This window comes from Cervus canadensis, chromosome 21 (genome assembly GCF_019320065.1).
Source record: "Cervus canadensis isolate Bull #8, Minnesota chromosome 21, ASM1932006v1, whole genome shotgun sequence".
Taxonomy (NCBI): Eukaryota; Metazoa; Chordata; class Mammalia; order Artiodactyla; family Cervidae; genus Cervus; species Cervus canadensis.
The window spans coordinates 29,407,600-29,423,072 of record NC_057406.1 but is presented as its reverse complement, the minus strand read 5'-3'; the positions used below and the strand labels follow the sequence as shown (position 1 = coordinate 29,423,072).

The window sequence follows — 15,473 nt, the reverse complement described above, 5'->3', positions numbered from 1 at the left end:
AGTTATTTCACCTAACTTCAGAAGGTGGAAAAATCTTATTAAAATTCTATTAAATTTAAACCACAAGCTTCTTGCATAAAATTATTTCAATATTCTGACAAGGTACAGTGGGGTGTGGGGGATAGAAAAGCATTCCTTAAATTTTTAAACACACTCTGAGTGAGAAGAACCTATTTTGTTAAAAAAAAAAAAAAGAAATAAAATGCATTGCTTGAAAAAATATTTATACATACACACACACACACACACACACACACACACACACAGGACATTATAAGAAAAGAAGACTGGCCAAAAAAAAAAAAATTTACAAGCCCAACCTCTACATTAGTTTAAAGTAATTTCAAAATTAGCCAGGGTGAATGACTAGTTATATTAAATACAAACTCAAGTAACAGTTACGATTACTATAGCTTTTCATTGCTTAGCTAGTCATTTCAAAGAAGGCTAAATTAAACCAGCTTCACCAGGAGTGAGATTGAGTCCACATTATTTCGTTTTAGATAAATGTGCTTCTTTGTAAATCATGATTCTGTTACCTTTTGTTCTTTTTAGATTATCTCCTAAGTGATACATGAAAACCTACCTACCTCTGCATTTTTATTCTCTAGTGCAAAGATAAATAATGTCTTACTTTAAAAGGGAGAAATTCATAAATTGCAAAACATACAATAAATAACACATACAGATTATAAACCAATATACACAAAATAAATGCCTATTTTAAAAATAATTCTATACATCTATGTATATAAAGGATAATGCCATATATCAAAAGTTGTCTTCTCATCAATTCTCAATGTAATACTGGAGCTATGCCTAGAGTTAATGAATTCATAGACTTTGAGGAAAGGAAATGGAAAGAAGGTGAAGAAGGTGACTTTTTTGGAGTGTAAGGGGGGCAAGAGGCCTCTTTTTTTTTTTCAATCTTTGGTGGTGCCATGTGGGGTATTAGATCCCCGACCAGTGACCTAACTCCTTCAGTGAAGGCTCAGAGTCTTAACTACTGGACTTCCAGGGAAGTTTCAGGATGGTTGAACTTTTCAAGTTTGCCTTTTTCATCTGTACATTTTTATAGGGTCATGCAGTTTGAAATCACGCAGAGCTTCAAAAGCCACCTAATCTCAATTCCTAGTTTAGAAATTACACATTATCAAAATTTCCAGTCCTCTCTAGACACAAAATAGAAGCATTTTCCTTTTGTATATCTATGAGAGTGGTGTTTACATAAGCAATAGCAAGGAGTCATCAGCCTTTTACAGACACTGTTAGAATTTTCATCCATTAAAGCTACTAGTAGGTTTGTCACTTAAGTTTCCTAAGTTACCAAGATAACGACATGCATCATAAACGTAAGCACTTTCATTTCCAAAGAGACTTTAGATAACCTAATAACAGACTATATCACCATGGCTGATCACATGTTCACACTGTATCCATAAGCCATCCCTCTTAACGAATCACACTTTGAAAGGCAAATTCATAATTAGATGGTAACACTGATTCTGTGTTATACATCAAGTTAACAAAAAGGTTCCTCATTAAGGACTGTTAAACTCTCCCTCTGATTAAAATCAACATATTTTAAAATATGTGCAATAATGTCAAAGGAGGAAAATCAGACTGACTTGCCAACTATTAGAGCAGCAAGTGATACAAAAATGAGCTATCAAGATTATATACAAATGTGAACAGTTGTATATTAATTGCTATCATAAAATCCACATGGATTTTCCATTATAATGGAAGAGGTAACATTAGTATTCAAGTACTTCATCTCTTTAAAAACATTCCAAAGATTAGCCATCAGCCACATGTGTCTACCAAGTACTTGAAAGATAGCTACACCAGACTGAGATGGGCTGTTAAGTGGAAAACATACACCACAAAATCAGACTTTAGCACAAAAAAACAGAAAGCAAAATATCTTGATTTATACATTGATTTTATGTTAGCATGATATAATGGATTAAATTAAACAGTATTATCATGGATTTCACTTAGTTGGCTTTTACTTTTTTATTTTTACTTTTTTATGAGGCTACTGCTGCTGCTGCTGCTAAGTCACTTCAGTCGTATCCGACTCTAGAAAACATGAAATTCAGTAATTTGCTCCTGTTATATTTCTATTGGACAGCGCTTATCTATACTGTTTACAGGACTGTTTTCATCAAAGCCACTGGGTGACACTGTTTCTCCATTAAATTGATGCAAGTAAAGCAATTTCCTGGCAGAGGAAAAAGTCTTGCACATACCCAGGCATGCACACTTGTATGCACACACATAATCACACTCAACAGACATCATGTGCTCCTTATAATTATCCATATTCTTAGGATGAAAAAACATGAATACACCTAAGTACTTTTATTATCATCTTAGCAGGGCTTGAAATACTTAAAATCTGTAATAATCATTCAGATTCCTCAATAACAAATGACAGCTCTAATCAAATCAAATAAGCAGAAGTTGTTTAGTTTCTGACTTTTCCCAAACAGCTTTCCATCTTCTGAATGGTAATGCTTCTCATGACTGCCTCTAAAAACTTACATCATATTTACTTACATTTTAATGGATTCCCACAGAAACCATGAAAGATAATTTAGATGAACAAAAACCACCAGCTGTTTTTGCTAACAAAGAAATGCTTTACCCATGTGCAGATTCCTCTTCACCTTGAAGTTTGAAATCCTGAACATTTTTAAATCAATTAACTAAAAACTAAAATGAAAACAAAAATCAATATTTAAACCACCACCACTCACTCTTCTTTGATGAGATAAAGATTCCACAAAGAGGACTTTGCAATGCAATTGATATTCATTTCTGGGACAAAGTCTTGAATAATACAGTCTAAAGGTTGCCTAGTAGATGACAGAAAACTCACCTTTGTAAGGGCTCCAGAGTTTTGTGTTATGTGTACATTCAATGGGTTTTAATCAATCTTCTAATCCTGAATGAGAATTTAGAGTTGGATTCCAGTGTAAAATCACAAGTGATTAGTAGGTTTAAAATGATCTGCCTAACTCCTTTTTCACTGTTCCCCAGCAGCAAATTCAAGTCCAACAGAGAACTGGATAAAAGTCAACACTTAACCTCAGGTTGCTACATACTTTCAGCTGATTCTCCCTCAGTTTCCTTTTCTCTGAAATCAGACTAATTCTAGTCTCCTAACTACAGCCTGCACAGAATTAAGCATTTTAAGATCTTGCTGCAACAAGTTTCTTAAGCCTCAGGATACACCTCAGGATAGGAAAGCCACCATTGTATTAGCTTGAGGTGTATGTAATGCGTCCCCAGTCCTGTATTATCTTTATTTCAGAAGTCCTATTAATGTATACTAAATTACTTTCCACTTCAAAGAAACAATTCTCCCTTGCCTTCAAAACCTAAACCTGCTCAAAACCTAAAACAATTATGCTTCACCATTATGCATTGAGGACCTTCTGAAAAACCTATGAAAACAAAATTTTTCCCCAGAGAAATGAAAGGATAAACTTTTGAGTAAAATTTGAGATGAGATGAACGGTTCTGGCTCTATTTAAAATCTGCTCTAACATATTATATGCACTGCTTCAGTGATTACCTAAGAGGTTATTTCCATACTTTACTGTGATTTCTCCCTTTCTTATGTTGGTATCTCATTATCCTAACTAGGCTCTAAGCTCTGAAGAGCCAAGGTGCTACACTGTACCTGTATAGAATGTGTATGCTTTTTAGCACAAGGCTTACTAATGCACAGTCAAAATATGTTGACTTGACATTGTATAGGTTCACTGACCAAAGACTTTAATGAATAACATTAGCTAAGGATAGCATCTTCTTCTAAAACAGTAGACATTTTAGGAGAACCCATACGGCCAACTAATATCTTCAGCAATCAGTATCTGACAAATTTTTCTCTGAACTATGACTTCTGCACATCTTTTGAAGATTTTTTCCCCCAGAAATCAAACCTGTGTATTTTATGTTGACAATCGTGCGAGTGTACATTCTCAAGTGCAATGCTGAGATAACCCTAGGATAGCCTTACAGAAAACAAAAACAAAAAACTTCTTTAAAAAAATACTACCAATAGTGAAAGTATATACTGCGAGGTAATTCCTACACGGATTTCAATTTCTATGTAAAGGAACTAATGTTCATTTGAATATTAAGAGCACAGATCTAAGTGCAAGAACATGGAGGTGTCTCTGAATCTCCTGGTTTATTCTGAATTATTTGATAGAGCTTCCTTGAAAATAGGAATGTATTAATAGAAAATAAACACGAATTGAGTTTTCAACCTAATACACTTGAAGCTTCTTTTAAAGATAAGTATCACAGGCAGAAGAGGAAAGGGAGGTAGAGACTCCATGGAATAGGAGACACATGGCCAATGAGAGGCTTATGAGATGGCGCTAGTGGTAAAGAACCCGCCTACCAATGTAGGAGACTTGAGAAACACAAGTTCAATCCCTGGGACGGGAAGACTCCCTGGAGAAGGTAAGGGCAACCCACTCCAATATTCTTGTTGGGAGAATCCCACGTCCAGAGGAGCCTGGCAGGCTACAGTCCACGAGGTCGCAGAGTCAGACATGACTGAAGCGACTCAGCGCACACGCATACACATGGCCAATGAAAACAATTCACCAGAAACATGTAGCAGTGTGTCTAATTTCACAAAGCTCAAGAAACTTGCCCTATGCAAAAAAGGGTTTCTGAAAAATCCAACTCCGCCCCCTACACCCTAAATAAACTCCCTCTTTTACTAAGATTAAATAACCCAAGTTTTCAATGAAGTGTACATAGACTACTGGGCTGTTACTGGCACAAATCACATTAATCAAGAATCTTAAAACATAATATATATGCAGATTTCTAATTTTGAGGTTCACAAACATCCTACTTCAACATAATAAATGAGGACTTATTGAAAAAGGAAGTGAACTTAAATTTGGTGAAGACTTTTATTCACCTAGAGTCCTGAAGAGATTCTTCTCAGAGCTGTATTTCCCAACAGAGAACAGCAAATTCACACAAATGTCACTACAGATATAATGAATGTTTTTCATGCCAGTGTCACTCAGCCTTGCCTGCCTGAGCCCCCTCCCCCCTAGACTTTTCAAAATGTATTTCATACACAGAGTCACTGTTCTGGTTGTTTATTTAATTAACATGACAGCCCAGCATACACAGCATTTCTTTCAGTTCTACAGTTTTAACTTTTTTACACTTTAGACTCAATACAGAAAGAGTGAAATTACTGTTTGCCTCCTTCCAACCTCTGTAAATTTATATAGATTCACTGACTATTTCTGTCCGTTAAAACACTTTTTCCAGTATGCTTTAAATATCTATATTCAAAAAGTAAAATCACAATTTTGTCCCTACACACCAAAAAATTTTCTGCCCTCACCTTTCCCAAGGGATGAGAAAATCTTGTTTTTCCTTTTTAGGGTTTTCAGAAGTTGGCATTAATTAATTTTAATTCTGTCAGCAGGTCATAAATAATCAATATTGTTCTTTATATTGCCATATGCCAAGTTATACTCCTGAAATGTGATAGAAGCTACAATTGGATTTAAAACTTATGATTATTTCTGAAATTTATTAAATTTGAGAAATATGTTCTGTTATCCTGAAATATATTTAGGAGTTTAAACAACAATTTATTCTATATTTCAGAAGAAATACTTCTGTATTTTAAAAATACACGGTAAATGCAAGAAAGTTGTACTTTTTACCAAAGTTGTAAGAAGGCCTACCATCGAAAACTATACCTACTGCTGTATCCTACTTTTTGCTTTGCTGTTTCTGTTTTTGGCTTTTTTTGCTTGAAAATATCTTTCTTATATCAGTAATGAAAAATTTGATTCTACTTGATAACCACCAGACTCTTACAAAAACTATTATATTCCTATAAAACCTGCTAAAGATCTTTTTGCTAAAGATATTTAATTAACAACCTTAAGGCCCTATGAGTGCGAAAATATTTTGATTTTTAATCTCACAAAATGAAGTATACAGCTGTACATTTCTGACTGAGAGTGTATCCACCACAAAGAATTTTGTCATGAAGTGGTACAAAAGTATTAATGGTGAGAGGCATACAGCTTGTGTTTATTTTATGTGAAACCGTAGGCAAAGATATTAAATCCTTCTTAACATGTAATTAAAATAAAATTGCATTGATTTGAATTCTTTCAAAAATCAATGTGTAAGGTGGTCCCAGTAATTAGAGGGAAAGAGCCAGCCAATTGTGTTGAGTATCAAGAAAAGAGACACCCTTTCAAATACAATATCCAAGTATTTCAAATACAATATCCACTTGTATATCCAGTATACAAGTGCTGAATTAAAATTTTATGTTGAAAAATAACATATTTAGTAATCATGCATAATTTCTAATAATTCAAGAAATTCTAAGGACCTTAGTGTTTGGAAGGCAGGATGATACCTGCTCAGGAATATAAACATCCACTTAAGAAAGATACATACACCTTAATGGAATCATCTGCCTTCTTAACGAAAAAAGCACAGTTTGACTCACTGATCTACAAAATCTTGAACCTGCTGGGTCAGTAGAAGTGAGTTAAAAGCCAGGCAAATGTTACCAACTCTGTTCTTTCCTGAGAGCCTACTCCTTCATTCACATCTCACAAATACACCCAGTGTCCCATTAATTCTGAGACTGAAGACTAGATCGATCTCCTTTCTTTGGCTGAAGCTGTATTCATGATCAGTGCTGCAAAACTCAGTTCTGTATGTAATAGCTGATCTATTGTCTTCATGATGGGGAAGGGGAGAAGGAAGGCAGGGAGGGAGGGAATTCTGTCATTTGGTTTGCCTTATGACAATTTTATCATCTATTCTCCTTGACCTTTCAGAACTGAGTCATTGCCGAGAGATAGCTCCTAAGCTAGTGGCCGCTATCACTCACACAGAGAAGAAAAGGTTGGAATTCTCTCACCTTTAAACCTCACAATGAGCAAAGTCCAAATGAAATTCTCCAGAGGACTCTGCCAGCTTCTCTGTGTTTTATGTTCTTACACCTCTACTTGAAATTCACTTGTTGCCTGAGGATTGTCTTAAAGAGTAGACATTCTTTCAGAAAAGAACTCCTAATCAGGTAGCATTCGGGGCCGTATTATATATGTGTTTTATAATTATTTTGATTCTTGATTTCATAAAGCATGCGGATGACAGTGGTACACTTTGCACCCTTAATCAGAAGTTTGTTTCCTTGTGATAAAACAGATAAGCCATTTACTATATAGCTCCTGAACTTTTCACACAGTTAGGCTAACGTATGAGATATTGCCCTGTCTTATAAGATCCTAGTGCATTGTCAGTTCCCACCCACCCCCCACAATTATGCTCAGCAACAGCTTTAAAGGGTCATATATAAAAACTAGCCTTAAGTAACACACACACACTTACCCATGCCCTCATTAAAAATTCAAGTAAATAAATTTCTGCTAAATGTCACCTTGCTTTCCCATCAACCATAAGAGAGAGTCTCTCATTTTAGGAGAGTCTTCATAAACACAGCCTTTAAAAAAAAAAGGCTACCAAAGAAACTGATCAAAATATATTATGAATATACATGATCGACCTCATGCATCTGCAAAACATGTGAAAATTCAATGCTCAGTAATTTTCTTAGAAGTCTGCAGGCTATTCAAATCATCCATTTGTCAATTCAAACCAGAGAAAACCAATAAAAATCTATGGGTTAATTAACACTGCTGGTTAATTCCCCTAAACACCTTCTCATCTTAAATCCACCCTTAACTCTTAAATGTTAATAAGAAATTTCAGAAATAGAATTTCAGAGGTTAAATGATATGAATTTGGAGTCAAGTTAGTTATGCTTAACTCACAGATTTGCCTTAGAAATTAAGTTTCAATTTTGCAGTGATCAGGTCACATTTCCCTGTAAGTTAAAGAAAAGTGTATTTGAAATACATTTAAACTAGCAGTGTTTTCATTTAAAAGATGTCCTATAAGTGACTTTAAAAAGAAATTAAAATGTGTTTCCCTCCAGTTGGCTTATAGAGAGCTTACTTTATTCTGGTGATGTCCAGATTTCTACCAAAACTAAGTATCAGTCAGTGGCCTGTTTTTAACTTTACCCTTAGAGTAAGCTAAACCCAAGAAATATTTGCTTTATCTAAACGGAAAGCTAAATAAGTACATTTGTTTTAAAATAAACACAGAGACTACAATGTTGTCATCCATTCTGCTAAATAATGTCAAACAACCACATTCTGTGTAATTAACTCCACTTGAGAAAAAACTGGTCATCACACCATATGGTGACTGCTATTTCTTAGAAATACCCAAATGATTATCCACAGCATAACCTAAAGAGAAAAAAGCTTACTACTTCTTAGGGTATTCTCTCACTCCCTAAAGTTGTCCTCCTAGTACCACAGGTAGGCATAAACTTAAATGAGAAAAGTGTAAATTTCCACTTGCTATACTTAACCAGCTCTCTACCACCTCCACCCCCAAGTGTCAAATCAGCTTGAAGCAGAGAGGTGAACACTGAAGTTCTCCTCAGATACAATCTGCTTTTAAAAGAGGGGTTTGTTCTTTTACACCCTTTATAGCAACTGTATTCCATGATCTCAAAACAATGATAATAAGGAAATAAGTCCCCCAAATTCACTAAACATTATCTGAGATAACCTCACTCATAATTCTAGATTCCTCCTCCTCCTCTCTGAAAGATTTATATTACCAGCAATTTAGAAATATTTTCCTGAATTATTATTTCCTGTATAAATCCACTTGAACTGCTAAGTATTCACTAAGTATGTAGGTACTCAAGAGAAATTTTTTTCAAGTTGACACTAACAGCGCAGTCCACGATTCTCACAAATTCTGAAGTTCAGACATATTGTTCCCCAAATTGAAGTTTATGGTTATAATACAAAACACATCAGCATGGAATAATGTATGTCCCCAAATTACATTTTAAAAAGCAAACTGGGCACCACCAAACTCAGCCTCTTCAAGTAAAACTTACTGCAAAACCAGAATATCAGCGCCTCACCTTCAAGCACTCCTTGCTTCAACTCTAGAATATTTTTACTGACTTTCATAAATGTTTACCTGTCTCTTTAGAAGAAATTTTATGAAAAGAAACAGAAAGAAATTCTATAAAAAGAAACAGAAAGAAGTCTAGCAAAATCCTCGTTTTCAAAATCACCCACTTTTTAAAAAAAAAACTTAATTCGAACATTTCTGCTAAAAGATGAAAACATGAGAGCACTTAAACATATAGACAAGTCATCCGCCAGGTGTAGCACATCTAAAAAGTTGGCTCAGCTGTGGAAGACCCTGCAAAGACCATCTAGTTTTATTACTTATTCGTGTTCCTGTTGTTCAGATTATAAAATATTGTGCGAGAGGGCGAGAAAAACTCGCTGGTTTCCAAGTCTGAAGTTAGGGCACTTTGCTGGGCTGTCTTTCCTTCTGTTCCCACCGCTCCAATTCCCTCCACTTTGTGGCGGATCCCGAAAGCTTTCAAGTTTTCCCGAGAGGCTAGTGAGAGGGGGGCTGCAGGTCCTTACCTGTTCCCGGGGGATGCAGGGCAGGGAGGTCCTCCGATGGGACTTGCTGCTGCAGCCGGACATCTCGGCGGACACCACGGAGCTGGACCGCCTCCTCCTCTTAAACACCGGGATCTCTTCCTTGGTCCCAGCGATCAGCTGGGACCCGAAATGCTCCCTCGGAGCCGCCCCGGAGTACTGCGGCAAGATCTGCTCCACGTACCTGGCCAGGAGGATCCCCAGCACGCCGGCCAAGTACGCCAGGTAAGGTCTCCAGGCAACCTTGAACCTCTCTAAGGAAATGAGGGCCACGGTCCTGACCGCGCTAGTCAAGGCGATCATGAGGACGCCCAGCCTCAGCCTCAGCACCAGCCATGTCGCGGCGGCCAAGCAGCTGAGCACCACCCCCGCGGCGGGGAGCGAGAGTAAGTGATCCTCCCCGACGCCCAGCCCAATCTGGACGAGCGCTTCCCCCCCGCAGCAGACTGCCAGCAGCGCGACGGCCAGAGGCAGGCGCACCCCGGCGCGCAGGAGGTACAAGCCCATCCAGAAGAAGGCACACAGGAGACTGAAGAGCAGCGCGGAGGGCTGCAGCCAGGGGCCGAGCGGCGCGCCGCCCCCGGGAGCACCTCCCCGAGGCCCCGGGAAGACGCCCCCTTCTGCTGCCTGGGCTGCTTCCTCCTCCGCCGCCGCCGCCGCCTCCTTACTCCGCTCCAGGTCACAGCCGATCTCCCCGCGGACCAGCCTCACCAGCAGAGCCAGCAGAAAGGACAGGGAGCCCGCGCACAGCGCCGAGGAAAGTTTCCGCGAGCGCCGGAGCGGCCGCAGCACCCGGGCGCCCCAGCAGCCTCGGCAGCCCACGTCCCGGGGCGATGCGGGGCCCGCCGCTGGGGCCGGCCTCGCCTCGCGGTTGCCCGGCGTGGCCCCGACTCGGGCGGCCTCGCCCGGCACGGCCATGGTGCGCCCTCTTCGCGGAGTCCCCGAGGGCCCCCCCGGCGCCCCCACCCCGCCACACGCACACACACACACCCCCACACACACAGGCGCGCGCTCACGCCCGCTCTTCTCGCAATCCCACCCTCGGAATCCCTGCTGCTCCCAGGCCCGCGAGCACTGAAAGTTTCAGCTTTCGAATAACTCCTGGAGAAGGCTCGATGCTGCAAAGAGACGCCTTCCAGTGAAAAGCTAGCACAGGCAGAAGCGGTCAGACTTCCTCTTTTTCTCTCTTGGAAAAGCTTTGCTGCATTCTCCGCTCCAGCCCCACCCCCGACTTCGGTCCTCCGGGGTCTCTCCCGACTTCAGGATTTTAAAGATCGCCCGAGGCGTCCGGCGTGCGGGGGTCGCAGCTGGAGCCGGGGACGCGGAGCAAGCTCGCAGCCATCCCGGGCGCTGCTGCACGCCAGGGGTCCGCAGCCGACGGAGGTGCCCCTTCCTCTCCTTAGTGCAGCTCTCTCTCCATCACTCTTTCTTTCTCCTCGGCCGATCCTCCCCGACCCGGCCCCAGGAAGCGAACCGCCATTCCCTGGGGCAGAAAGCACAGCCTTCCCTGCGTCTGTCGGTCCAGTTCATGGCAAAAGGTGGTGAAAACGGAAAGGGGGCTGAGAAATAACCAAGAAGTTGCTAAGTCCCGTCGGAGAGACACCCAGTCGGAGAGACGAGCGGCTGCCGCAAGGGAAGGGAGGCAGGGCGAGCGAGCTGGAGAGGGAGGGAGGGTGGGAGGGAAAGGAGGGCGAGAAAGGAGAAGGAGATTTACAATTTTTTTTCCTTCTTTTTGGTGCGAGGTTGGTGGTGATTTGCAATTTTGCAGAAGGGAGGAGAGTGGAGACGACTGATTAAAACTGTATAAAAAAGCAGGCAGCTGGAGTGATCTGCAATCCCGCTTGCTTTCTTTAAGGCAACTCCCTAGGAAAGCGTTCCCAGCCCTGCTCCCTCCCCTCCCCGGAGGAGGCGCTCTTCGTAGCTCGAGCTTCTTTCCCCGGAGCCGAGCCGGGCTGCGCTGCCAGCATCCTGGGGAAGGAGTGGCTTAGACCCGTCCACCGCAGGGCTCGCAGCCTCTCGGGGCTCCAGGGTCTCAGGCTGGCCCTCACACAGAGCTGCCCAGGACGTTGGAGTGAAAAAAGGATGGTGCTTGGATACTTAGCTCGAGAGGGGAGTCCGCAGACTTCCCACTGTCCTGAAAAATGACAGCCACATCTACTGTCTGAGTGATTCAAAGATGCTTATAGACTCAAGTCAGGTCCAACTGCAAACCAGTGTCAGGTGGCATTGTAAGGCCTTGACTGCTCCTGCTGGAAGGTCTGTTTCGACAGAGGACCTAGGCTTTCCTGTCGGTCCAAACAATGGAAAACCTCAACAAGTTACCTAGACCCGAATAGCATTATTATTGTTGTTACTTAAAAAAATACAGTGTATGAGAGTATTAGTCAACAGTTGTTGATGATGGATGTTAAATTACATTAAGTGGCCCTAGCTTCAGAGAAATGTACAAAGCTAGGAAGCTCAACCAATCAGAAATATTTTAAAAATCTCAAAGTCGGTGGGGGTGGGGGCGTGGGGAGGGTGATAAGAACAGGTAGATTAACACTAGGAAAGATCTTAAAAGACTGCCTATGGTGAAAGTATCTACCATGAAAAAACCTTGTGAGAAAAAAAAATCAGGACCCTAGTTATTCATGTTTATGGGCTGCACTTTCCTACACGGTATAATGTTGAATTTGAGAAACTAAAAAATTTTAAGCCAACTCTTTTGGCAGATTATGAAAAAAAATAGTATCTTTTAAAAAGTCCATCAGTGTGGGAAGTTGGTTTTTTTTAAATATTGAACACAAGACCAGTTCACTCTTGTTCATTTTTAATATGGCATTTTCCAGTGGTCATGTATGGATGTGAGAGTTGGACTGTGAAGAAAGCTGAGCACAGAAGAATCGGTGCTTTTGAACTGTGGTGTTGGAGAAGACTCTTGAGAGTCCCTTGGACTGCAAGGAGATCCAGCCAGTCCATCCTAAAGGAGATCAGTCCTAGGGTGTTCATTGGAAGGACTGATGCTGAGACTAAAACTCCAGTACTTTGGCCACCTCATGCGAAGAGTTGACTCAGTGGAAAAGACCCTGATGCTGGGAGGGATTGAAGGTAGGAGGAGAAGGGGACGACAGAGGATGAGATGGCTGGATGGCATCACCAACTCGATGGGCATGGGTTTGGGTAGACTCTGGGAGTTGGTGATGGACAGGGAGGCCTGGCATGCTGAGATTCATGGGGTCGCAAAGAGTCGGACACGACTGAGCAACTGAACTGAACCTTAAATGTAATTTGCCCTCACTAATAATAATAAAGATAATCCAATTTTGTCTTAATTATCTGAACATTCCAGGGTAAAGTGTGTTTAGAACCTGGAGTATCTGGATAATTGGCTCAATGAAAGTGAAAAAAAAGTGAAAGTTAGTTGCTCAGTCATGTCCGACTCTTTGTGACCCCATGGTCTGTATCCCACCAGGCTCCTCTGTCTGTGGAATTCTCCAGGCAAGAATACTGGAGTGGGTAGCCATTCCCTTCTCCAGGGGATCTTCCTGACCTAGGAATGGAAACTGCATCTCTTGCATTGCGGGCAGATTCTTTAACGTCTGAGCCACCAGGGAAGCCCAAGTAACTTAATATGTATTTTATGTGTAGAGATGAAGCAATCTAAAGAAAAGGCAAAGGAGATACCTGAAAAAGAAAATTCGTGAGACAGGGGAGAAGATAGCTTAAGACTTAAGCTTGACTTTGTTGGAAACAGCCTGCTTTAGTTTGGGGCAGATGTTAATACTTAAATCAGGGTGTAAGTGAATATGAGGAACTGTAACAATACAGCTTCTCCCCATCAGATGTCCAGAACTGTGTTACCACATGGAAAACAAGCTGGGCAGCTAGTCAATGGCAGTGGGCACCATCTGTTTAATAATTAAACAGGAGTAGCGATCTCTTTGCCAAAGACAAATGAGCCCCTAGCCTGCCTTTTGAGTTTTCTTTTTTAGACATATGATTCATGTGCCAGAGCCTACCTGAAACATTTGAGTGAAAAGCCTTGATTGGAATATTGTGATGATATCCACTGCCATCAAGAAGAGCATATTAAAATGAAAAACTGTCAAGATCCAGGCATATATCAAAATTAACAAGAAAGGAATAGTGAGAATTTTAGAGTATTTCCATTTTTCCCTGTACCCTACTGCCACAAGTGTCTCAGTTCTTTAGGAAAAAAATAAATAAATCACCATAAAAACTGAAGTTTTAAGAGATGGAATGTGGATATTAAAGCAACACTGTGACCAGAAGAACATAAGAATGGCATCTGTTAATGGCAGCAAAACAGAAACACTGGGTCTGTATGTTAATTGCATTCTTGAAATGTTATTGTATTATAGAGGCAGTGTCCTGGTTTCTCCCAATTCTCAATAAGCCTCACAACCAGAAAGTCATTTTTTCTATCAAAAGAAAAGAAGCTAGATTCCACCTCTCCTGGCATTACCATCCAGAATCTGGAGGCAGGGAAATGAGAACAATAAAATCTTCTTCTTAGGTAGATGCAGAAAGTGGCAGAGCTGTACTACCTGAAAGAAGTGTCTAGCACTGAACGTAACATGTTCAGTTCAGTTCAGTTGCTCAGTCGTGTCGGACTCTGAGACCCCATGAGCCACAGCATGCCAGGCCTCCCTCTCCAAACCCAACATGTAAAGTGGACATTGAGCAACCACATAGAAATAAAAGTTGCCCATTTTCTCTAGACAGTTCAGTTGCTCAGTCCTGTCCAACTCTTTGCGACCCCATGGACTGCAGCATGCCAGGCCTCCCTGTCCATCGCCAACTCTCAGAGTTTACTCAAACTCATGTCCATTGAGTTGGTGATGCCATCCAACCATCTCATCCTCTGTCGTCCCCTTCTACTACCGCCTTCAATCTTTCACAGCATAAGGGTCTTTTCAAGTGAGTCAACGCTTCATATCAGGTGGCCAAAGTATTGGAGTTTCAGCTTCAGCATCAGTCCTTCCAATGAATATTCAGGACTGATTTTCTTTAGGATGGACTGGTTGGATCTCCTTGCAGTCCAAGGGACTCTCAAGAGTCTTCTCCAACACCACAGTCCAAAAGCATCAATTCTTCATCTCTCAGTTGTCTTTATAGTTCAACTCTCACATCCACCCACGACGACTGGAAAAACCATAGCTTTGACTAGACGGACCTTCGTTGGCAAAATAATGTCTCTGCTTTTCAATATGCTTTCTAGGTTGGTCATAACTTTTCTTCCAAGGAGCAAGCGTCTTTTAATTTCATGGCTGAAGTTACCATCTGCAGTGATTTTGGAGCCCCCCAAAATGAAGTCAGCCACTGTTTCCACTGTTTCCCCATCTATTTTCCATGAAGTGATGGGACTGGATGCCATGATGTTAGTTTTTTGAATGTTGAGTTTTAAGCTAACGTTTTCACTCTCCTCTTTCTCTTTCATCAAGAGGCTCTTTAGTTCTTCTTCAATTTCTGCCATAAGGGTGGTGTCATCTGCTTTTATGAGGTTATTGATATTCCTCCTGGCAATCTTGATTCCAGCTTGTACTTCATCCAGCCTAGCGTTTCTCATGATGTACTCTGCATATAAGGTAAATAAGCAGGGTGACAATATACAGCCTTGATGTACTCCTTTCCCTATTTGGAACCAGTCTGTTGCTCCATGTCCAGTTCTAACTGTTGTTTCCTGACCTGCATACAGGTTTCTCAGGAGGTAGGTCAGGTGGTCTGGTATTCCCATCTCTTTCAGAATTTTCCACAGTTTATTGTGATCCACACAGTCAAAGGCTTTGGCATAGTCAATAAAGCAGAAGTAGATGTTTTTCTGGAACTCTTTTGCTTTTTCAATGATTCAACAGATGTTGAAAATTTTATCTCTCTTTCCTCTGCCTT

The 15,473-nt window shown here is 40.9% G+C and overlaps 1 protein-coding gene across 1 annotated transcript in view; it reads right to left on the bottom strand.

Annotated features, from left to right (window-relative positions):
- The window catches only part of PDE3A (phosphodiesterase 3A), a 357,231-nt gene extending 345,817 nt beyond the window's left edge, over positions 1-11,414 (bottom strand). The window contains exon 1 of the mRNA XM_043439874.1: positions 9,564-11,414. Coding sequence (XP_043295809.1) covers positions 9,564-10,499 — 936 coding nt within the window. The 5' untranslated portion in view covers positions 10,500-11,414. The remainder of the gene's footprint in view (positions 1-9,563) is intronic.
- Positions 11,415-15,473: the final 4,059 nt, after the last annotated feature.